Genomic DNA, 25,720 nt, shown 5'->3' on the forward strand with positions numbered 1-25,720 from the left:
AGAAAAAATAAGAACGATAACAAGATAATGATAACAAGAACGATAATGATAAACGATGTATATATATAGCAGACGAACGATACGATGTATATAGTAAAAGACCGATGTGTATAGCTGAAGAACAAAAACGTTTTATGTACGTGCAGAGGAACTGAGTTGAAAAGCAAATATGTGAACATGTTATAAAACAAACAATCAAGAAATCAACAACAACAACTTCGAGAAAAAGAGGGATTGTAATATATTTTACTAGGTATATATCGGATGCCGTGAGTTTCGGCTCGCGCTCTAAACACGATCCAAGATGGTGTCACAGCATCTGATATCAGACTTTATGTTTATATGTGATTAGCTTCTTTTATCAGAAGAATACTTTTTATCTGATGATAGATAACTACTACAGTACGTCACCATCTTGTCACGCGACGAGATGTATTAACCAGCCACGGTACTTTACCAATACCAAATTTGTTCACATTTAGAAAATAAAATATAATTTTCAAGATTTGGCGTTACATTCGTTTTTCTTCGACCGAGTTTTTCAAGCGAATACCGTAACGTCGCAAATTGGACCTAATCCCGTCATTCATCGGCTTATCAGCCCTGTGCACAAGTCACAAAGATCCGCGAAGTGTGAATACACAGCACAGAAATGTGGTACGTTCATTCTTTGTTAAGACAGGATTATACCATTATTCCCGTTAATTAAATCAGGGCGGAATTGTCTCAATTAGACTCCAGGGGCCAAAGTTAAGGGCCAGGCTTCCGAAATCTTTTAACCTGCAAGGGCTTTTCATTATTTTTTTCAACATGCTAAAATTTTGAGAGTTTCTTCCAAAAAAGTTCACTAACCGATCTTTTCTAATGCATTATGCACGAGTAGAACACTGTATGTATGTATGTATATCAGCTTAAAAACAACCAAATAATGTTAAAATACGCTGGCTATGATAATAAAAAAAATTGATTGGCATCTCAATCTGTATAACTGGGCAATAAAACAGTTTCGTAGAAGTATTTTAAAAGGTCCAAGAAAACAACTATGAACCCATAAAGGAGAAGAAGTCACAAATGCGTCGATTTTTTATTGATTTTTTTAACAATATTAAACTGTTACATTTTGCCGCCTTGCATCCTCAATCCGGAAGAAGTGATTGGCTGCATAACTTGTAAGTTGGGAATATTCGCGAAATCCTAGAACAAGAGTCAGAAATGATAAAAATAAATCTACTGAAAATCGATATTTCCTGGCCAATGTAAATAAATATATTGCACTAACAATGACATTAATCCATTCAAACAACATATTAAATGTTATATATCAACACGCGCGTATCAAACAGATCTTTATAAACAACAATTTACATTCTATGAAAACGCAATGACGTCACACATATAGTACAGTAATTTGTCCCCAGCACAAAAAGTGTTACGACAAATTTTAACTTACAAGAACTTTTAACATTTCTTTCGTGTCTGGATCAACCTCAATTGGATCTTGTTCCAAAGCTGAAATCTACAAATACAAAAAATGCAATCATTTGTGTTAAAACTAATACTCATTTGCAACTAACCGCTAATTTTAAGGGTTTAAATTTCTTACTTCCGGGACATAGTTATCTCTCCTCTCACGTTCTTCTTCTTGCAATTTGATTGAAATACCGCGTACAGGTCCAAGTTCAATACGTTTCATCAAATGTGTAATGAATCTAAAAATATAAATTTCCATGCTTTAAAAGTGCACACAAGGACTCACATTATCTCAATCTGATAGAAAATGCTGGCTTCAGATTAAGCAAAAACAGTATCTACATAATAATTAAGAGAGATTCCCAGCTTTTAAACATCATCATTAACCAGCAAATTGCAGACAGTATTTGCAAAAATTACAAAGAATGATCAAATATTGAGCAATTGTTATGGTAGCTAGCACAACAACCACAGGATTGTGTTTTTTGTTCGATTTTTTTCTTAATTATGAACTATTAACGTCAGGGGAATTAGGTTATATGGCACCAATAAGGTGAAATTTTGAATATTTGCCCAGTTATAAGCCTTTAACAAGCAATAAAATCATTTAAAATTATTTTTTTATTAGTCAACTTACATTAAAATCAGAAGTTAGGCAACTTATGTTAGGCGACTTATTTTAAGGGACTCATTTTATGGGACTTATTTGGCCAAGGTTGTAAGATTTGGGAAACTAAATATTTTTTTCTTTATTAGTAATAATTTGCGTTGATTTAGATAAACTTATTTTTTCACAAGAGGTAATCTAATTTTCCAGTATTTCCAGCCTTTTTTTAAAAAAAGACAGGCTTTTTCATGCCTGCAGCCAGACAACCTGGTGGAACAATGTAATTAAGTTGGTTTCAGGCAAAGCAATATATTCTCTGCATAATAATTTAGAGCTTTTTCGGATGCAGGCTTTTAAGGGCGAATATTTAAATTTTTATAAAACACTTGTGTGGGCCATGCATGCACACGCATGCATGGGCTACATATTTTCTTTGTGCCCAACACAAATTACAAGTATATGATGGAACTTTTATACTATTACTATTAATATATACATACTAGTTGTTGCCCGTGAAAAAATCCACGGGTTCGCCCGTCCTTCATATTTACTCGTCGCGGCAAAGTGGATAAAAATATATCGCATTTGATATTTGTGTTTCCGTAACATCATTTCCTAACTCAGCGGGGGGTCCGCGCAGAGACAGACAGACGGAATACGGCTATTATAATAGAGATAAACTTTGTATATCACAAGGGTGGATAAGCTATAAAGTTTTCGCTGCGATTGAAGTGTTTTCTAAAAATTTAAATATTCGCCCTTAAAAGCCTGCATCCATTTTAAAATTAAAAACATATATTTTGGTTTAGTACAGCGCATAAATGCTGCATCTTGGAACCATACAAGAATTTATATCAACACTATAACACCAGCACTAAGAAAATTGCAAATTTAAGGTCACCTGAACTTGACCCTTATGCAATCATTTGTGACTTATTGGCACCCTTGTTGCATAATGAGTTTCCCAACTCGCCAAAAACTCAGCCACAAATAAGGCAACCTTTGATGTATTACAGAATTGTGACTTTATTAACTAGATATTTTTTAATCAAATTGTATCAAATGAAACTATTTAAACAAGGATCCATATTCTCTCATTCTGATAGAAAATGCTGGCTTCAGAATAAGCATAAATAGTCTCTACATAATAATTAAGAGAGATTCCCAGCTTTTAAACATCATCATTAACCAGCAAATTGCACACATCTTTCGTATTTGTAAAAATTACTAAAGAGTGATCAAATATTGAGCGATTTCGAGATAGCTCTAATGATTTAAATGCACTAGGACCCATTTCAAAAATGATTGTTTTTAAATTTTTTCTGATCTATATACTAATTATTGGTGGAGGGGGTGGTTAGGTTAGGGAGCGTTCACATACTACGTAATCAAGTAGGGGGAGGGGGTCATCAAAATTACTTAGGCTTGATTATGAGATGACATAAACAAATAAAAAAAAATCAACAGCATTTTTTTATTGTGAGTGTGAATACCACTATCTAAACCGTTTGTATTTGCCATATTCTATATCTTGCATGTAAAATATAAAACTGTAAATATTCGTAATTCTTTACGGATTTTTTTGTTTTTTTTTAGGGGGTGGTAGGTAGATGATGGCATAATTTTGGGAGCGGGATCAACCAAATGATTACGACTGATTACATGGGAGAGGGGGAAGTAGAAAATAGGCAAACAATTGATTATGTAACATGTGAATGCTCCCTTATATGGCACCAATTATGTTTTCAGTCAAAGTTATGTGCAGGACATTTGGAATACAATGCTCAATGTTCTGCTGATAATAAACCATCTTTAGTAGTAACTCTGTGTTTTTCTGACATAGTAAGTTATTATAGGTTTCTAATAAAAGCGTTGATACTTTGACTACAACCAAAAAGTATGTGTTTTTTAATTTTTAAGGTTGATGAAGGCTTTTTCAGGCAAAATTTAAAGTTTTTTTAAAAATACCTAGTTCACCCAAAATGGCCCCAAGCTTTTTTTGTCTGATTAACAGTGAGTTGGCACCCTTGTGTTTCATATCAGTCACCCCACAAGTCACGCATTCTTGTACGAAAATGCCCGATTTATGATTATATGATGCTCTATATACGGACTGATCTGTCCTCTACATGTTCTTCAATAATACGCCATGTGTAAAGTTTTTAAACAGACATCATGAGTGAAGCGATTTGAGTAGTAAGTAATATATTTAGGAGCTGAATGTTGTTACAAGCACTTAAAATTACCCAGGTCATCCTGTGGCGCCGTAGATTAGTGGTTATAGCTCTCGTACTCTGTGCGGGAGACTGGGGTTCGATTCCTCTTGACGGCGATTCATCATGGGCGAGTGAATGTTACCATAGCCCCAGGTTAACAAGAGGGTGCCAATAAGCCGCAAACGACCGCATATATAAGGGCGAGTTCGGGCGACTTTTCGAATTAAATCGGCGGTTCTGGCCCACACTTTCCCACGGCTGTTTCGCTACGGTCAAACCGCGGACAAAATTAAAATGGCTTCCACAATTTTTTTTGAAATTTTGTATTTGTATCATTTTTTAAGTTATTGAAACTTTTTTTGTATTGTTTTAATTTTACTGAAATAAAAAGTATTAAAACGATCTACTTTTCTTCTTTTTAAATATATAAATATGTTACACATGTGTGTTATGGATTTCCAGTTATTTCGTCGAACAAAACACTCAAAATTAAAAAAAACATTATTTTTGGCGAAAGTATACCATCTTTCCAACCTCGTGGCAACGCCGCGCTACTATCTACGGACTTGAGAGTTGGTATGGGGGGCCTGGAAACAAGGTTCTATAGCCCAGTACCGTGCACCGTTCGTCTCACAAACTATAAACTACTTAAATTTTAAGTTAAAGTCTTCTTCAGGCGCTAAAAAAGAGAAGAAAAAGTTCCCAAAGTGGTGCACGGGAATTTGGTTGGTGTGATCCCTTTTCTGTCTAATTAAATAAGTATCTAAACTCCTAAGAGAGTCATAGCGATGCCATTTAATGTTTTGTTAGGTTTGGTTTTTCTCAAAAAAATTACGGTGGCGTGGTGTTTACCTTAGACTTGATTGCTCGACCCGGGAATCCTGGTTCGAAACCGGAATTTAAATAATAAGCGAGACAATGGTGTCTTTGCAATTTTTTAGCTAGCTAAAGTTTGGCACAGCACGAGGTAAGGGACAAAACAGTAAACTACTTTATTTTGCAAGGATTTTATTATTATTTTTGTGCTATTAGAGCACCCTTAAGTTTAAGAAATTGTTTTACAGCTTGTAAAACTTTAAGCGTGGCTAATTGTTATCTTTTTTAATCTTGCTTCTCCTGTTTTATATTTTTTGTAAAGAGTAGCTATTTTTTGGTCCTACAGTTTTGCATTTTGTAGCTAAGTAACTTAATACTTCTTTTTTATATTTAGTTAAGACTTTGGTGGGCTTTCTCAAGATGAAATTGTTAAATTCAAAGATGTTTTTAGCTACCTAGCTAGCTAATCTTGGTTTTATCACAAGATTGGATGCTATTTTATACAATTTATAAAGAAACACAAAATGATTGCTTTGTATATATATAATAAATAAAATATTTATGCACAACTTGAGGTATTTTTTTCTAGCATGATAAACTAAAATGTTGAAACCGTCGACTCTGAATGACGTTTTATTTAATATATAGATGTCACATATTTGGCCCGAAAAACCTTAGGACCAAAAGTGACCCTTTAGACAATTTCGAACAGTTTAATATTTCATCTACATCATCTTTAATGGCCTCAGAATCCAAAGTAATGTTTTTTTCAGTTAATAAACAAATTTTCAGCATACATTCAGGCTCTATAGGCTGTTTTCACATATTTCTCACATTTGGCCCAAAAATAACCCTTTGGACAATTTCGGACAGACTAATATTTCATCTACATCATCTTTAATGGTTTTAGAATCCAAAGTAATGTTTTTTATTCAGTTAATAAATGAACTTTAAGCATACATTAAGGCTCTTAAGGCCGTTTTTCACATAGTTCTCACATTTGGCCCAAATATAACCCTTTGGACAATTTCGGACAGTAATAAAATTAAGTAATTTTCATTCCAGATATTTAACCTAACCTGTGGACCATAAAAACATGTTTTTTTAACTTTATTCCAGAGATTTTGTGGAAGACATTTGATAATTTTTAAGTCATTTTTAGACATTTTTGCCTAAATTTACCAATTTCGGACAAGTGTCCAAAAAAAATATTCTTTTAATAATATGGACAATTTATCTAAGATTATTATTCTTTTTACAGAATATAAAAATCTTATTTTGTTCTTGAGATATCCTGTTTTAACTGAGAGGGTAAATGGAATTATTTTTTCGTAGCAATTTTGTCCGCTCCGAAACAGCTGTGTTCCCAACTCGCCCGGAACATTCCTGAAATGCAATTGCGGACGATAGTTGGAAGAAGGCGCTTAAAGATAAAGGAGTTAATAAAGTTTATATATAAGTTATTTATCAAGTAAATCTTATTTTAAACTATCAAAAACAGTTCTTTTAAGAACTTCGCTACCACATAGTAAGTTTATTTTAATTTTTATAGCTTTTTGAATCATTAGTGTCTGTTTTTCTTTTCTTCTTCGAGCATTGTTCGGGTCTCTTTGGGGTTTTTCGGGCAAATACTTGATTTCTTTTTAAAACACCGAACTCGCCCGAAAACGCCCGCACTTTTTACGGCGTATGCAGCTTATCGGCACCCTCGTGGGTTAACCCAAGCCATGTGAGGGAAATTGGGAAAATGTGGGCCATTGGATGTTGCCGGGCGTTGTCTAGTAGAGCGCAAGCTCTAATTGGGTCTGCGTAGCTAAAAATGAGCATTAAATACTCTACGACTCTCCATAAGCCATGGCCTCTCCTGGAAATAATAAGGGTATTTGCGAGACTAGCCATGTAAAATATGCACATCTATCTATCTATCTATCTATATATCTATCTATCTTCACGGTATCCTGGGTGAGTAATCATATATAAGATATAAAAATAACAAAACCCATGAGAATTTAATCATACCCAGCTATCTTATTTCGTAGTTTCTTGCTTGGAATAATGGCGATTTCTTCGCAAATACGTTTATTGGTATGGAAATCATGAGTTAAACGAGTGTAGTATTTCTCGATGATGACTCTCGCAGCCTTCTTTACGGTCTTTGTACGTACGCGACCCTGAAAATAATACGATAGCAATTTGTCTCCATTTTCTTATAAAATGTAAATCTCAATAAACTTGCTGTTTAAAACAGGATTTCTAAACCTCACGGAACGTAAAGTCAAAATCTAGTCAGTAATAAACCAATGATCATATAGATAATTTACGATATAACACTTGATATAAACAAACTTCAGGGTAAATTCTATTGTACAGAACCCACCATGTTGGCAGCAACCCAGAAAAGGCACAAATTGTGTTAGTAGTGTTTAAAATTACGACTACCGGCACTTATTCTATGTAAATCTACGGCACCGAAGATTTCTGGGAAATCGGATATATCGCAAGCCATTCTCGTCCCCAGAGCTTTTTGGGGTCGAGAATGATCGCAACCTCGTTCCCAAGAGCACTTTTACGCCTATGATATTTTGGCCGTTCTAGGCGTAAAAAAGCCATGGACCCGAGGTTGACATGGAAGTTTAGTAGTAACTCTCTCGTCCCACGTGACTTTCTTTTTGACTATTGAGGTAGTAGCTAAGTAAAGGTTTCTTAAATTCCTATTTCAGGAAATTAACAAGGCACAAAATTAACGATCAGGAAATTAACACGGAAGGCATTTAATGCGAATACATACTGATAACAAACTATTAAAAAGGGTTTATTTAACGCCAAATAACGCAACTCAGGAAATTAAAAAGACCAATTTTAATAGCATGTTTATCTATATGTTAAAAATAGGTTCATATTACAACCTGTTTTTCTTTTTTCTTCAAAACGTCAACAGTATCAGCTGCCCGCCAGTCTGCAATCACATTAGGCGAATCGTGTATGAGGGTTTTTTCACGTGCAATACACCTTTCCCGAATTTATATTTTGTAAAATATTGCGTGCATGAAAAAACGAGGCAAATCTTGGTAAACATTTATTCGCCTTCATATAAACATGGAGGAAGACAATACTATGAGAGATATTTTGCTTAAAATAATTGAGGGAAATATTGATTTAGTCTTCGATGAAACTCAAGAAAAAGCGTGAGGGAAAACATGGAGGGAATGCCACCGTTCACGATAAAAGAAATTGAAATGCATCGAGAAAATAGTGGTAAACAGTGGTAAACAGACTTGGAGCATGGCAGAAAGTTTAGGAATGATCTATACATATCTGCTGATAGCATTTTCACATCAACAACTACATTTGCTCCAAGTAAAAACAGAATTTTTAAAGATTTAGTTATGGTTAGACCTGTAAAAAGTAATGCTGACAAAAAGGTATCCATCTAACGTTATATGATCCTAGAATTAATGATAGTTTGTGTAACAAAAATCCAAGAATATTAAAACTGCAAGAAGATATACTTATGGTTGACAAACGGGTTGGTTTTACTCATTGTAGTAACATTACACGAAAAAGAAAAAACAACATTAAATATGCGAGCTTCCTTGTCAGATCTACATTGTCACACCAACTACCACCATTAGAACATACCATCAAGATTGTTACTAATATTTATTAAATACTTTAAATAAATAAAAACAAAACGAAACACAACCCTATGAGTTTATTGATGTAAATCCTGTATTAATCCCAAAAGATTGGGGTAAATTAAATCAACATTACACACACCTAGCTTTTTTTAGTTTTTCTTTTAACATTGAATTCTCAGTTTTGATAGTTTCAAATTCATCAAGATCGGAAAAACCAGGTTGTTCTTCAGTGATCTCAGCAGAATCAGATGAAGAACTTCCATATGTGCTTTCAGAATCTGTTTCGACTACTACTGGAAGTGCTCTTTTTTCAGACTTTTCCTTTTTTGTTGTTGTATTATTTTGTTTGAACGTAAATATATATGGCACAGAGCGATTGATTAATGTTTTCCGTTCACAACCAAAACCTAATTTTACACAGTGTACTTCAAAGTGGACTTCGCATACTTTTGTGTTCTTGTTTACTGTAAACACATCACACCTCCCCTTCTGCGATATCTTGAAATGATGCTTACCCATTGTTTTCTCAAACTTGGATCCGATGGAAATGAAAACATTCCAATGCCTGTTTAACTCTGGGTTTATTAAGAGTAGAACTTTTGCATAACAGCACGCAACAAGAGTTACCAGAAAAATCGCAAAATTTTGCGACGAAAATTTATACTTATATAATTTTTGGATGAATTTCGCGAAAATCAAAAATTACTTCAAATGGCAACAATTTCTTTCTTCAAAGGGCAATGCTCTTTGCTATTTGTCTGGTGTGTAGGACCATAGCGTCTTTTTTTAGGTTGCAAGAAGCCACATTACAGCTTTTAAAAGCATGTGGATCTGGAAACTGGCGTTTCAAGGGCCTAAACCAGAATAAAATTTTGCTCTATAAGGAAAGGAGGGATAACATGTATTGGCAGCATGATCAGAGCCTTCAAAAGCATGTGACTCGCTTTCCAGTAGTTTTGAGGCCCAGCAAACATGTTCATGGAGATGTGAAAAGGAGCTGTTAAATTCTCTAATTTACATGAAGAGCCCTTTTCCGGCCCTACCAAGTTGTACTTTCTACGTTAAAGCCTTTAAACACTCGGTTTACGACGTTCTGTATGCCCAGAGATGGAGTGACACCTAGTGGGAAAAAGTGAATCAAAAACACAGAACGAAACAAAATCATTCCGCTCTGACATCTAAAGCAGAATGATTTCGATCCGGAGTGTTGTTCTGTAAATGGGGAAGTCAAAAAATCAAATGACGATGTTTTTATTTCCCGAACTGGCCGTTTCACAAGCTGTGTTACTCAATGTATTATTTTTTAATAACTTGTGTCGACATCTTTGTGAAAATCTATGAAAACTTTGTTACAGGAGATTTGTACTTAGGTTTAACCACACTGTAGTCACTGCATTTATTCGACGTGTTCGATGTACAACAGAAACTCGTGTGGCGTCCATAAAAATGTTCCTAGAAAAGGAGATTGGTGGTGTGGAGGAGGAAAAGTCTCAAAAATCGAACAACCTGGTAAAGTAGCTAAGAACAATGTCAGACAAAACTGACAGAGCCAAAATTAAAACAATTCTCCGTAGCTATATCTTCAATCTCTTCCAGGGTTCTCCTACCCCTTTTCTAACATGTGAAAACGAATCCTGCACATGATGTGAAATTTCTTTCTTTAAAGAATTTAATTTTTAGAAAAACGAAAACCGGTGTTGACCTAGTCATAGAGATATCAGTTAACTGTTCGATTTATTTTTTCTTTTGTTATTGCAATTCGTCTTTTTCGTTTATCGATTTTCTTTTGCGTTTTTTAGTTAAACCTCCTAGTCGATAAGGCCCGTGAAGAAATCCACTTAGGCAGAAGTACAATAAAAAAGTAGGTTGTTTTAGATTTTTTGCTGACGTCAGCAGAGCAGACAAAAAAAATTAGCGAAGTTTAGTTTATTCGCTGCCTGTAATGTGTAGATGTTAAAACGCTAATCAAAATAATGTATAGGATCATATGTTTTTGACAAACGCCTAAGGAGATATAAGGTTTTAAAGAAATTTGTATACCTTTTGCCTTTATCGTATAGATCTTGAAACGCTGATGAAGAAAATGTATAGGATCATGTACTTTTGACAAACGGTTGCAAAGATATTAGGGTTTAAAGGTTTTTTGATGACGTCATTAACCCGTTCATTCCGAAACGGATTCGGGGACCCAGGTTTGGGAAAATTACACAAATTAGTCCTAGGTGGTCTCTAGTTACACACGCAGGAGATGACGTCAGTTATTTCCACCCGTTTCCAAGTTATTTAGCCTTAAATTTGAAAGTGCAATGCAATGGCTTCACTAATCACATTAATAACATTCAACAATTACTATATTTATAAAAAAATCCGCTTGCGCAAAAAGGTCATTTAGAAAATTACGTAAAGCAAAAAGAGTCAGAGCTGTTGTCGTGCCAAATTATCAAAATCGTCATTTCGCAAGCGTTACGAAGCATTTCGAAGCGTTTTTTTAATTTTTTTAACAATATTATTATTCCTGAAACGGTGGGTCTTGTTGAAATGCAGTAGCTAAGCGTGACGTAATTTTTCAATGACTTCTATAACAATACAAAGAGAGATTTTTCTTGAATACAACGATTTTTTCATTCATTGAAGGTGTTGTACCATTCCGTCAACACAAAACATTTCAAGTCCAACTGTTATTCTTTTTCATGTTGTGTAATAATAGTATTGTGTGCTAATGTTTTACCGAATAAAGAAAGCAATAGAACGAACACATCAAGAGAGTGATGAGACAAGTTAGTGAGTTGCTTGTTTAAGGAAGTATGCAAAACTCAGGCATAAGCATACCAACACGTAAGAAAAACTGTTCATCTTGGCAGAACTGATTTGTTGCTTCTTAAATGGTTCGGTTAATTTCATCATATAATCGTAGACTTCAGTTTTGCCCTGTTTTTTAATCTCTGTTCCCATAATATGTCGTATTTCTTTGTTATAATTATTTAACCATGTAATCTAAGAAAGAAAATGATACACGTTGGAATTTATTGAAATCTCTGTACTTCCTAATATTGGTGTTGTGTATTCCGCAAACCGAAGGGCACTCACCTCTACTTCAGTAAGCATGTCAATGTTTATTAACTTCCTTTCGAATGGTACCTATGATGAATACACATGTATGTGAAAACCACGTCTAATTTTTGCGAAAATTGGTTGCGCAAAAAGACTAATTTTTCGGAATATTTCTTTTCAGTTAATGCGCGAAAATGAAAAAATAAATAATGAGATTATAATGATTAAAGAGTATGCATTATCACAATATAAATGATTTATTGGCATGAATCTAAGATTGATAAATCTCTAAACGCCATGTAAAATGTTTGTAAACAAACTAATCTTAGATCACTAAGATTAAATGCGCACGAAAAAAAAAGGTGCGCGAAATGGCTGCGCGAAAAATTCAAATATAAGTGACAAAAAACTACGATATTAGACAGACAATCTTACCCAAGTTAACAAATGGAATCCCAAAAATGATTGGTTTCCCATTCGGTACTAAAAATGTAAAAAAGAAATGCAATCTGAAAATGAAACTGGACAATTGTGTATATACTATATATATTTGAACTTAAACTTTATTACACGTACCTTAGTTTCTTTTTCATTCACACAGATTGCTGTTTCTAATCGAATTCCGTATTCTCCGTACTGATAGTACCCAGGCTCTTCAAAAGTAAGAGACACAGTGTTACAAAATATTAAAGCTAAGTTGCTTGCAGTTGTGTTATGATAATGCATGCAGACAAACCAAGAATGCGTTCAGCTGGATGCCCACTTACCATCTGAGAAAACCATTCCTTTATATAAAGGACTTTCGCTAAGACCTGTTCTGCCATTATTTATCCTGCCTGGCCCTATAACATATGATAAATATTTCGATATAACGAATAACGCATGAAATAGTTCTTTATCACAAGAAACACATACCCTCGTGTATACAAATAAATAAATACTCTCATGTATACTAAGAAACGCACACCCTCATATATACTAAGAAACACAAACCCTTATGTAAACTAAGGAACACACACCCTCATATATACTAACAAACACACTCCCCCTGTATACTATGAAACACATACACTCATATATACTAAGAAAATACCCTTATGTAAACTAAGGAACACACACCCTCATATATACTAACAAACACACTCCCCCTGTATACTATGAAACACATACACTCATATATACTAAGAAACACATACCCTTATGTATACTAAGAAACACACACCCTTATGTATACTGAGAAACACACCCTCATGTATGCTAAGAAAAACATACACTCATGTATATTAAGAAACACACACCCTCATATATACTAACAAACACACTCCCTCTGTATACTATGAAACACATACACTCATATATACTAAGAAACACATACCCATATGTATACTAAGGAACACACACCCTCATATATACTAACAAACACACTCCCCCTGTATACTATGAAACACATACACTCATGTATACTGAGAAACACATCCTCATGTATGCTAAGAAACACATACACTCGTGTATACTAAGAAACACACACCCTCGTGTATACTAAGAAACACATACCCTCATGTATACTAAGAAAGGAACCAATTCCGTGGCCTGTACCATGTCTATAATCCAATCCATTGTTCCATAAGAACTGACGTGCATATACATCGATATTTCGACCTGAACATTAAAAAACTGCTCTAATAGTAAATAATATAATTTTTTTACATAATTTTGTACAGCAATGGAGTCCGTTGTTAAACAATGGCAAAAAACGAGTGATTTAGAGAAGAATTCGCTATGGTTAAGATTTTTAATCCTAAAATGTTGACAAACATTCAAGAACATGAAAATTTTGCAACTAAAACAAAAAATGTCGCTGCCAATCAAATTTTATCTGAATCTTTCAAAGTAGTAAACCACTCGTTGATGATGAAAATGATTAAAACGTTTTGTACGATTTACTTACCGTAAGTGCCGAAAGGAAATGTTGCACGTGCCAATGCAATTGCTCCTTTCAGAACGTATGTGTACATCTCCTACAAAAACGTTTTCCTTGTTTAGGATTATCTTTTTTGACGCGGTTAATTTTAACCCATTCGCGCGCTAATTATTACAGTTGTTGGTACGTGCAATATATTTGATTTACACATTATCACGCTAAAAATGTTTCCCTTCAGTTTGTTCTCTTATTCTATTTTTAGTTACATAAAATTAAAAATAATATTTAAATAAATAATAAGAAGAAGAAATAATATTTCATATGAAATGGAGACATTTTTATGTTCTTGTTTACATATTTCACGGGCCCTTAGGCGACTGAAATATAAGAAAACGAAAGAACGACGATATTTTTCGAGAACAAGTGCGATAACTAGTTTATCATATAAATCGAGCATAAGTCTTTGTAGTAATTTGATAGCATACGCGCGAAAATTATTATGAGCGCGCTACACGTACCTTTTGTTTTTTTGTAGGTGTACCGAGATGTATAGTCCGTGTAATGTCTGTCGAACCTTCACTATAAGTAAATGAATGAATAATACCGTATACGTCTGTCTTTCTGTTACGCAAAATGGTAACCGCAGTAGTGAGACACACAAAATGCGGCCAATAAAGAATGGGCGAACCTGTGAATTTATCCACGGCTAACGACTATAATTTATAAACGATACATTGTGTGTCTGACAAAAAAATAGTAATTGTACAAAGAACACCTTTCCTGAATAAACCGTGTCTATGTAAGCTTATTTCTGCTTGTTTTGAAAACCAGGACGAGTTATAACTAGGAAAATTAAGTGTGACAAGAATTATCCGACATAATGTTGGATCTGACGGAAAATCTATGCCACTCGGGAAAGGCGCTACAGAACTAACACCGTAAATTTAACTCACTGGAACTGAGCTCCGGAGTCTAACAAATATAGGGATTTGTCAGTGATCGTTGCGTCTGTATGTTGGTCAGCTCTGTAAATAGAATGTTACTTTCAAATTACTGTCGAGTTACTTTTTGAGTTACTGCCTTTCATTCTTACCCTATTTTTATACATGTAGAACCTGGAAATTATTTCTTAGAAACGTGGAGGTTTTTTTTGGGTATATTACATAACCACAAGCATTCTGTAGATAAGTCATCAACGATAGTGTATGAAGGAAAACAGAAGAAATATTATACTTATAATGAATTATGGCTCCATTTGCACCAAAGCCAGAGATGGTTCCAAAACTCAAACTGACGTAATTTTTTTGCTTGCTAAAAGAATTTAAATATTTTATATAAAAAAGACAAATATATGAGGATGAAATGATAAAGTGAAAAAAACACTATACCTCTTAAATTCTCTTAATTTTTCTGCTCCAGTGATTTCAGTCACTTTTTTCTTTTCAGAAATCTATCAAAAAACACATCCATAAAAATGTGTGAGAAGACAAAAAAATTTACTAGTGTAAGAAATAGAAGTTAACCAAGTCTTACTTGCTTCTTCAACCAGACAAAATACTCCATGATTGCAATACCATCCTTAATCTAAAGAAAATAATTACTAGAACACCAAAAAAGCATCTATCGGTATGAAATAAAAACAAATTAATAAAGTCAAATACCAACTCACATTTGCAATTTTCATTCCCTCAATTTCAACTCGATTTTTTCGTGCTTTGGGAAGTTGAATTGGCGAATACTCTACGTGCCTTTGCTCCTGTCAAATAAACACAAGCTTTGATCAGCCGACAAAGTGAAAACGAAGTAAAAGAAAACAACAATTCGTCAAAATTTACATGTGGATGTAATCTTGTGTAAACCGTTATTATTTGAGAAATAATTCGTAACACATATACCTTAGGGATTTTACTACCAATGAACACCGATGATTTTGGAGGTACCTAAAACATTGACAAGGTAAATTGCTTTTCAAATCACAATAGCTTTACTACCGTAAGGTGGCCTCCTATTCCAATAGCTTTAAAAATTCGATTTTGTTTTAGGTCCAAGTAATACAAACTTGTTTTGAATGACTTCATTAGTTCTATGAGAAGTAGCAAATCAAATTTTCTTCTTTTCTACAAAACCAACTTTTACTGACTGGTAGCCTTGTTTTAGAGCGTTCACCTTCAGTGCGGGAGGTCTTGGGTTCAAACCCCGCCCGAGTCATGTCAGAGACTATAAAAGTGTGAATCTATGCTTTCTACTTAGCGCATAAGAATAGGATTAATATCTTAGGCGGTTGTCTGGTTGAGCGATTGCTGTGCACGACTTTTGTACCTCAAATGGGAGCTTTAAATCCACTAAGACCATTTTCAAAGGACTCTCGTTATTAGCAGTACCAGTATTCTGGGTAAATAATTTCAATAATAATAAAAAAAAACTTTTTCAGCTACCTTTTTCTTAACTGTTTCTTAAATTTTTACTAAAGTTTATTTATGACTGTTAAAACGCGATCGGCTTGTTATGTAGTAAAACTAACCCATATCGTTTCATTAGTGTTGACAAGATTCTGTATGAATTTCCCAAGAAGATCATAATCATAATCTCTCATATTGACACACATGTTGCTCGGCATGTCTTTTAAACAAAGATGGTTCTTGACACTTGCGTTTATCTTCTTCATATCTGTAAATAAACTAAAAATTGAATTGTTAAAAAGAGAGTGACTCTTTAATTGTATGAAATATTTAAGTTTGACGCTTTTTCTATGACGTTCAGCCACGTGTTTTTTGTGCCGTTCGCGACGTCTTTTTTCTGCGACATTAATAAAAATGTTGGAAGAGTTAAAAATGAAGCTAGTCATTTATTTATCACCTAAAATTTGCACCCACTTAAATTATTGAAACAAAAATGCGCACATATGAGGTTGTTATCGTACAGAGAAAAATATCGAAAATAAATATTGATTTTTTTTGTTTCATTTACGTAAATGAGTGAAATATACGAGAAGTAAAAAACGAAAAAAAATTTAACGATATTTTTCGAGCACAAGAGCGATAATATACGTGGTAGGTTGTTGTACAAATTCAGTCATGGTACATAAAGTTCTTTGTTTTAGCAGCGAATCAAAGTTTTGCAAGATAATATATGTGATCCTGTTATGTAATTCATGATAAATTCCCTCATTTTTAATAAACGAATAGACCTTTCCCAAATTTCCTAATTATAAATTTTGGATGACGTTATAATTATTATAATTTATGAAATTCGGGAAAGGTGTATTAAATACAACACAAGTCACCTTCAACGTCTTTTAAATGTTTTCGAAGTCACAGGTGAGCCAAAAATTTTTGTTCAAAGTCATTGTGGCTTGATGTACAATAAACTTGATTTTATGCAAAATTTCGAAGAATATAGCTAGCTACTCGTTTAATAGGTTTGAAGATTATTTTATTAGAAAGTTTGAGTTAAAGTAAGGTGTGTGCATATATCAAATAAACCATGGATATCCAACATATGTATGGAGCTTTTCTGTCATTTTCATTGATATTCGGATTCCTAATGTGATATTTAAAATGATTTAAGTTGTTGTTTTGTTCCTCAGTGATCATAAACTTTTCCACCGCCATTAGCTCAACTTTCGTGTAAGTCACTTAAGTTGAAAACCAACAGCCGTTTCGTAGCCCCTTTAAGTATATCACCGTCGAAAAAATTCATTATTGATGCAACCATGCATAACCGGGCTAAATTAAAAATTGCATTTATATGGGAAAAAAAGCCCGCTTAACCGAGATACTGCTACGCGAGAACTCGGACAAACGAGGCCCCAGTTTGCGGGCTTTTTTTCTCCATATGAACCCCCCACTTGGCTATATATATGTAAATAATGTTTAAGGTAATATTGTCAGTGTTGGCGCCCCATAAATATAGCCTTTTGATTGGTGTGTTACTTAGAGCATTGAAAATTATTTTAACGACGGGGTGTCGTTGCTAATGTGTTGCTAAAGTGACAATTCTGTCACATGTGAACTTGCATACCTTATGTTAGAGTCCGTGACGATGACGTAAGCATAAAAGAAAGGGTTGTAAGGTATATCGTTTCCACGCAGATTGAGCAGCCCTAAAAGAAATAAAAAGGTCTCAAGCACTCCATAACTTGAAATTTTAAAAAATATTAACCAGACATGTTAGGAACTTACAAGCAACATCGTCGAGTGCTTGAACAATAATGGCAGCGGTATTGCGAGATTTCATTGTTGAACGCAGATTTTTAATTTTCTCGGTGTATTTTTGACCTAAGATAATAAAAAAAATTACATTTTCTATAAAAAGCATGGTAAAAAGGTGTTGGCCAGTTCAGCGAAGGACGCGTTTTTCGGATAAACTGCTCCTAAAAAACTGGAAACTTACATACATTTTGTATACTTTCGTCGTGTTTACTTAAACAATACACATTTTTGTGCCTTGTGCCACACAAGCCTATTTTAGACTTTTCTGATTTCAAATCAAGTATGGGTGCTGTCCAGTGTCACAATAATAATCTAGTACATAGAAATGTGACCTTGCATAAGATCGAACGAGTGTATCGAGTGTATCGAGTGTGTGTATTATGCGTGTCTATCGAGCGTGTGTAAACATTGTTTAAGAAAATTTAAGAAACTTTCTGCGGAATCCATTATTTTCGTGGATGATTAAAAATTAAATTTCGCCAAGAATAGAAAAGTTGCTTTGTATATAATCAACACATTTCTGGGGAATGTAGTCGCTTTTAAAATATCACGGAATTATTTTATGTGCTTTTGCGAATTTTTTCGAAGAGTATTCGAGAAAACAAGGCAAAATCATGAAGTGTTTTGTTATGCAAAATTTCAGAAAATAAAGTACACAACATAAAAACATAAGCTGTACCTGAGTATTTCAGAGGTTGGATGAAAATTTGATTTTGAGTTTTATTTGGTCGATTTGTCCATACTTGGTCCACGAGATTTTTGTCTACATTTTTCCAGCTCACGGATTTCCCAATTTGCTGACAAAAAAATACAATAAATGAAATCAGCTGCGTAGAGTTCACATATAATCATCGTTTATTATACTCTTTTAGGTGGACAATTAGTTACATGCATTTCAATTCATAGCACTTTTCAATAATTATTTCTGCCTTATCATTTTTTTTGCAACTATCAAAACAATTACAAATAATATATTCACCTTCATCAATGCCTCATAATATACTAAAATAAATTAAATCTGCATTAAAATTAAAGCTTACATCCCATTCCAATAAGTTAATCTTAAAAAAATCATAATATATAGTAATGAACGAAAAAGGTGTTCGTTTTGCAAATGCGTATAGCAAAAACCAGAAATGAGTTTTTCGTTATTAAACTTATTTCGAATTTATTTCGATGTTTAGTATATGTTCCCAGCTACTTAATTTCGAATGGAGCAACAAGTCCAACATCAAAACGCCAAAACTCAAAATGTTACTCCTACTATAATTTCGAGCATTTTGCCGACGAGCAACATAATGACGGCAAATTACACAGGACCTCCAATTCAAGATGGCGATCATATTTGAATGGAAGAGTTTCTCCCCTTCCTTTCCGTAACCAAAATTTAGCAAAAAAAATTCACCTACCCAGTGATATCACTCTCGGATCAGCTCCAAGTATTTTTCCTTTTGTTAACTCCTAAGGCAAACAATTGAATTGAAATAAAAAACGACCGCAAAGAGCTGGAGCTTCGAGCTCGATTAAAACAGACTGCGCAATGTCAGAAATTATTTAAAGACACTTGAATTTACATAAACTATTGATTTTAGGCGCAAAAATATAACTTACTTGAGCCACCCATTTACTTTCTGATGGAACTCCTTTTAAACCTAGAAACAAAATGTCTGAGTATGCGTATTTATAAGAAAAAGGAATATTTCTAACTGGGTTCTAAAAAATCCCTGCTAAGTTGAGAATACCTTAAAACTTTGCAGAAAAAACCTTTACTTAAACTAGAGGAGAGCTTTTACGCAAGTGTTTTGCAGGATGTATCAGTACTGTCCAAATGATTTATATTTTTATCATTCAGATTGATTAAAACCTGAGATTTTCGTGCTTTTGTTGGCAGGGAGTCACAATGAATAAAAAAAGGGAATAAAGAATGGTTATTATTTGACACACGCTATGGGCTTATCGCCAATGTTTTTAATAAAGGGGTTTGAAAATGGCCGGAACTGTGTAGTTAAAACCTAAACTCTGCATACTGCTTCCAGTATCGCATTTTAATTCGGAAACAAACCGTTATTACATTAAAAGTTCATAAACAGAGTTCTCTACTATCTTGGAATTTAAAACTGACCTTGTTTCTGGATTATCCAATTACAATCAACTTCAATATCTGCCTGATCATGATACCTTCCGTCCACCCACAACGCAGCTTTCGTTGCCGTAATGATAGCGGTACCTGCAACACAATTTTAATCAAATTCATGCCAGTAACACACTGACGTCATAAGCACACTGACGTCATAGATGACGTCATAGAATTGCTATTAGTTTGTTTATGTGCTTCTCTATTTTTTATTTTCTTGTTCAACTCTCGTTTGTTTATCCTTTTTATGCGTGTCAAAAACTTCATACGTTATTGGCTCAAACGCTTGAAAGTTGAATCTGAACTTCCAAAGCTGCTAAAACGCAGGTGTTTCGGCGAAAAAAATTTTCCTATGCGCATGCGCAGATACTAAAGCTGAAAGCGACGGCTAAGAAAGCCTTAGTCGTGAGTAACACCTTTTTGAGAAGGGGACAGAAATGTGGCCGACAGATAACTTAAAATTATATACTGGAAATAGGGGAAAACCAAAATTTGACAATCGGGAGGGCGGATTTAGTGGTGATTTAGAGGAAGTCACTGTAATATTTCCCAAATTAATAGTGAAAATTTTTAAAATCGCCTAATTTTACTTACCGCAAACCTTACCTGCGTTATTTGTAGTAATTTTCGCGCGTTTTTGTGAAAACGTTAATTAATGCGTAAAATCTTGTACAGAAATTTCGCTTGAATATAAAATATAATTCTAACGTACCTATATTTTTTTATAACTTAGAATTTTATAACTTTTTTATTATTTGTGAGGGCTTTTAAACTTGCGTGAAAATGAATACGCACAAAATAGATTTTTTTTGTTGCGCAAAAAGAGTACGAATAATTACTCAACGACACAAAAATATACATTGTGTGACTTCTGCTAAAGATCACCAAGGTTACAACGGCACAGCTTATACTGAAGATAGGCGAGGCTACAACAGGTTAAATCGACGTTGATCAAGTTTAAAAGTTTTCATAATTGACATGAGAAAGTTGACCATGTTTTTTTCCCGCTTTTAATAAATGTCACAACTTTCTTCAGTTCTTTGATAACAGATAGAGACATGCTTGGGTGGTAAGGAGATGCATGGGTGGCAAAGAGATGCGTGGATGGTAAAGAAATGCATAGGCGGTAAAGAGATGCGTAGGTGGTAAAGTTTTACTTCGCAGTTTAGATTTACATCTAACAATCGCAAATAATTGTGATGTATTAAAAAATTAAGATTTAAAAAGCCCAAAAGACAAGAACAAAATAAATTTTCATTCTGAACATGTGGAAAAGATGAGATGTGGCTAAAATCGGATTTCTTATCACGGAAGTAAAAGCCGTCGTTGGCACTGTTTGTTAGTCAAACTTTGTAAATCTTGACCAAATTCATTGACATTGACTTGCCAAAGGTGGGTTAGGAAGAGAATGCAAGAGATTCTATCAACGTCTTGCTGAGTTGATAGCAGATAAACGGGGTATACCAACGTCTATCGCTACGACGTTTGTCAGAACGAAAATTTGCTTTTCGTTACTCCGATCGACATTGCTATGCCTGCGTGGATCAAGATCATTGCGGCGGGATGTTAACATATCTGATATCGACATGTCTTTGACCAACACACTATCGGAAATAAGGGAATTCCGATAGCCGAAATAGTATTATATATATATTATATATTTTGAGCGGCGGTCTCTCGCTATAGAAATAGACCAAAACAAAATTATATAAAATAACGTATGTTTGAATTTTCAAGGTATCAAGCCGAATAAACGGATGATACTATGTAATTTTATAATTTCTAAATATAATATATATATATATAAAGTAGGATTATTAAAAACGTTGTATTTTGTTCAAATATATTTTCGATCGATTCAACCATTTTCGTCGAAACGGAAATCCGCCTTCATATCAAAACAACATTCTATGTATAAAAAAATGACCAACCTACTGATCCAGTGAAGCCAGTTATAAAAGCTCGCCTTTTAAACCAAGGAGCAACATATTCAGTCTAAATTACACAAAATGATCAAATTTTCGTTTTCTACATCTGCGCAAAAAGCATTTTTTTACCAAACCTGATGATCATCGGAAGACGGGATAATGTAGCCATCAACGCCGCTAGTGTTCATTAACTGTCGGATTTGTTGCAAAAGAACTGTCGTGTTTTTCACAGTTGGAGGGTAAGGTTTCTATAAACATAACAAAACTTAACAAGTTAGATAAAACACGATACCTTTTGCAGTCAAAGTTGTTTAAAAGGCTTTCATAAAGAAAGCACGAATAATTGATGTCACATATTTAATTTAATTCCTAACTGGCGGCGGCAGTTTTGATGCTAGTTGCATTTGTCGCCGCTAGTTACAACTTACGCCGTTAGCTATAACTGTCGCCGCTAGTTATACCGCTAGTTACAACTGTCGCTGCTAGTTACAACTATCGCTGCTAGTTACAACTGTCGCCGCTAGTTACAACTGTTGCTGCTATTTACAACTGTCGCCGCTAGTTACAACTGTTGCTGCTATTTACAACTGTCGCTGCTAGTTACAACTATCGCTGCTAGTTACAACTATCGCTGCTAGTTACAACTCTCGCCGCTAGTTACAACTATCGCCGTTGGTTACAACTATCGCTGCCATTTACAACTGTCGCCGCTAGTTACAACTGTAGCTGCTATTTACAACTATCGCCGTTAGTTACAACTATCGCCGCTAGTTACAACTGTTGCTGCTAGTTACAACTGTTGCTGCTAGTTACAACTATCGTTGCTAGTTCCAACTGTCGCTGCTAGTTACAACTGTCGCCACTAGTTACAACTATCGCCACTAGTTACAACTGTAGCTGCTATTTACAACTGTCGCTGCTAGTTACAACTCTCGCCGCTAGTTACAACTATCGCCGTTAGTTACAACTATCGCCGCTAGTTACAACTGTTGCTGCTAGTTACAACTATCGTTGCTAGTTCCAACTGTCGCTGCTAGTTATGACTGTCGTCGCTAGTTACGCTAGCTCTAGCTTAAGCACTATGAACAGTACCTTAAGCAAGCACATCTGTTTTTCATTCATTATTATTGCCAGGAGTTGTGACATTTCCTTTGAACACCAAAAAAATAAAGGTTGCTAATGTGTGTTCACCTAAATCTTTACTTAAATAATAAACGAATCGTGCTGTTTTCACCCACGCATGCCTCAAAACGCGAAATCGCGTGGAGGAATTATTACTGTCGCCAAAACAGCCGGAAATTGCAACTAGCGGCGACAGTTATATCTTGCCGACGACAATTATAATTATAGGCGTAAGTTGTAACTCGCGAAGACAGTTATACCTAGACACGACAGTTATAACTAGCGGCGGATTAGAAATTGAAATATAAATGTTGGATGTCACACATGGGCAACTCTATTTTATCCCCAAATACTTTAAAATGAATTGAAGCTTACCATTGATTTTCCATCCTTGCATGATCTTGCTTCGAGAAGACCTGAAACATGAAAAACTTTAAGATAATTTTGTTGCGACACTTTTGTATCAACATCTATATTGGGCAAGTTTTGATATTTGTTGGGACAAACATACTTGTTTTAATGATTTGTGTTCTTATGAGAACAAGAAGATAAATAAAAAAATAAAACAGTGTTGTCAAATTCTCATAAAAAGTCAGCAAAAAGTCAGCAAATTTTGGCCTAGTGATTTGTACCCAACAAAATATTTTATCGACTTTTTTTTCCTGACCAATCATTTTCACTGACTTGATTTTTCGACTTTTCAATATACTAAAACCCAAATTGGATATGTTCAGTTTTAGTTGGAATTGTGATGGAAAAAGCAGAATTTGTAGAATTTCTTGGCATGTATTTTATCTATATTGAAATACCCTTATATGTCTGTCTGTCACGCAAAATGTTACCGCAAGTAGCGAGACGCTCGCAATGCGGTAAAAAAAGGAAGGGCGAACCCGTGGACAGGCCACCAACTAGGCAATCAACAAAAATTAGCTGGCAAAAAGTTATCACATGCTTTTTTTTAAAAAAAAGGAGATTCTTCAAAAGAATATTAAGCTGGGATTTCAGTCAAAAAACAATGTATCTATTGTTTAGAAGAATAGAAAAATTAGAATAATGACCGGCCTGATTAAAATTTTTATATTGTTATAGCGTGTATGTTGGTAGAATTTAGTCAATAATAGTAACTTAAAATTTATGCAAGCGAGTATAGTTTTTTAGCCACTAAAATTATTGACCGATTTTTTTTTACTGAAGGTACTTAAGACTTTAACATGTGCATTTTCATTCGACTCGACACCTGTTTTCTGAGATCACACTTGGTTGCTTTCTATTCGCCATTGTAGGAGAAATTGTGCCATAACTCCTTAAAAAATTTCTAATATTAGAAAAAGGACGGCGACACGCTGGAAGGAAGTTTAGACAAACACAATTCTACGTCCATAAAAATTCCGTCAAGTGCTTTCATAAACATAAGATTAATCGTTACCAAGCCATTGACTTCACTTGAAAAAATTATTGCTTTTTATAAACGCAAAAAGACAACCTTAATCCCAACACGTGTGAGAGACAAGAAAAACTAAGGACGAGGTTGGTTAAAAGAGAAAATTTGGAAGAAAGTATAAATTGTCACAAAGAATGTAATTAGAAACTTTGTAAACAACATTCTCGAGTGTTTTTCTCTCATAACTTTTATAGTTCGATGTTGTTATTTCTGTAAGCAACACATTTGATTTAGAAAAAAAGTTGTTAAATAAAATGAATAAGGTTTTAGTTGAACACTGTCCCCACCGCATAAATGAAAATGTCGAGAGTTGATGAACAACAGGGAAATTCAAAAACAGTATGTGTAGTTCAATTGTGAAGCCAGTTTTTGAAGTTCCCGCAAAACTGGTTCATACACCGTGCGTAAGTCTCCAACCCTATGACAAGGTCGGATACACTGCGAATTTAAATTTACCACACCCTGGCTACTTTCTCACACATTAATACAAGGAATTTAATGTTTTCCTGCATAAACTTAAAAAGTGTCACACTCACCTGGTAACAACAAAACGAACACAAAATGCAAAGTTTGCATCACGAGTTTACTCTTCTGATGTCACGCGCAAAAAAAATTCCATCAACTGAACTTCTGTTACATTATCTCCTTACATGTTCAAGTTTTTTTAAGAAGCAAAAATAGATGTTGACATTATACAACCTCGGTAGCACACTCTTTTTTATTATTATTTAAAATATTTTTTCTTTGTACATAAAAGCAGAAGTTGATTTAGGGACTTCCTTAAGCCAACTTTTAAAAAAGAAAGCTTTTCATACAAACAATTTTTTTTTCATTTCTTTCTTTCACACTGTCAAAACACACTGCAAACTTTTGCGTGATCAAATTTTGTAAAAAAAATGTATGCACAAGAATTCTGTGTTTCCAAGCAGGGCAAAAAGCATTGTGTAACAAGCTAAGACTGTTTGGGAGAAAGACAAAACGGTTTGGGAAGGAGGTTGCATCAACAAGGCTGGCTCTATCTCCTCTAGCAAAGTTTGATAACACAAAATACTTGCTTGAAATTTGTAAATTTTGAACCATTTGAGTGAAGGGGTTAACAGATTATTAGTATAGGTAATTTCGTGATATGACAAATGGGAATTATACGAGATTATAAAAATCTCAT

At 34.3% G+C, this 25,720-nt stretch overlaps 2 protein-coding genes across 2 annotated transcripts; both read right to left on the reverse strand.

The window, feature by feature from the left end:
* Window positions 1–1,076: 1,076 nt before the first annotated feature.
* On the reverse strand, window positions 1,077–7,588 carry LOC130646651 (40S ribosomal protein S17-like). The gene is made up of 5 exons (XM_057452537.1): window positions 7,487–7,588; window positions 7,129–7,280; window positions 1,604–1,709; window positions 1,451–1,516; window positions 1,077–1,194 (listed from the first exon to the last, which is right to left on the reverse strand). Exons 1-5 carry the CDS (start codon window positions 7,487–7,489, stop codon window positions 1,114–1,116), a joined length of 408 nt encoding a protein of 135 aa, XP_057308520.1. The 5' UTR covers window positions 7,490–7,588; the 3' UTR covers window positions 1,077–1,113.
* A 3,707-nt stretch (window positions 7,589–11,295) lies between these two features.
* LOC130646683 (xaa-Pro aminopeptidase 1-like) lies at window positions 11,296–25,235 on the reverse strand. The gene is made up of 26 exons (XM_057452540.1): window positions 25,092–25,235; window positions 23,490–23,530; window positions 22,127–22,240; window positions 21,996–22,059; window positions 20,053–20,157; window positions 19,542–19,582; window positions 19,340–19,391; window positions 18,910–18,932; window positions 18,610–18,727; window positions 17,901–17,996; window positions 17,740–17,821; window positions 16,241–16,397; window positions 15,615–15,659; window positions 15,389–15,475; window positions 15,253–15,303; window positions 15,108–15,169; window positions 14,953–15,030; window positions 14,673–14,744; window positions 14,238–14,298; window positions 13,747–13,816; window positions 13,353–13,457; window positions 12,566–12,640; window positions 12,375–12,451; window positions 12,234–12,281; window positions 11,835–11,885; window positions 11,296–11,741 (listed from the first exon to the last, which is right to left on the reverse strand). The coding sequence occupies exons 1-26, from the start codon at window positions 25,129–25,131 to the stop codon at window positions 11,526–11,528; spliced, it is 2,031 nt and encodes a 676-aa protein (XP_057308523.1). The 5' UTR covers window positions 25,132–25,235; the 3' UTR covers window positions 11,296–11,525.
* Window positions 25,236–25,720: the final 485 nt, after the last annotated feature.

Source organism: Hydractinia symbiolongicarpus, chromosome 1 (assembly GCF_029227915.1).
Source record: "Hydractinia symbiolongicarpus strain clone_291-10 chromosome 1, HSymV2.1, whole genome shotgun sequence".
NCBI classification, from domain to species: Eukaryota; Metazoa; Cnidaria; class Hydrozoa; order Anthoathecata; family Hydractiniidae; genus Hydractinia; species Hydractinia symbiolongicarpus.

What these genes read in the sequence shown, in the direction of transcription:
- LOC130646651 (XM_057452537.1), bottom strand. An exon ending in CTACGAAATAAGATAGCTGG is followed by an intron (nt 1,710 to 7,128) that starts GTATGATTAAAT and finishes TTATATTTTTAG; the next exon opens with ATTCATTACACATTTGATGA. An exon ending in GAGATAACTATGTCCCGGAA is followed by an intron (nt 1,517 to 1,603) that starts GTAAGAAATTTA and finishes TTGTATTTGTAG; the next exon opens with ATTTCAGCTTTGGAACAAGA.
- LOC130646683 (XM_057452540.1), bottom strand. Translation starts at nt 25,131, where the DNA reads ATGCAAACTTTGCATTTTGTGTTCGTTTTGTTGTTACCAG. An exon ending in TTGGTAGTAAAATCCCTAAG is followed by an intron (nt 15,476 to 15,614) that starts GTATATGTGTTA and finishes TTTATTTGACAG; the next exon opens with GAGCAAAGGCACGTAGAGTA. An exon ending in TGAATGAAAAAGAAACTAAG is followed by an intron (nt 12,282 to 12,374) that starts GTACGTGTAATA and finishes TTACATTTTTAG; the next exon opens with TACCGAATGGGAAACCAATC.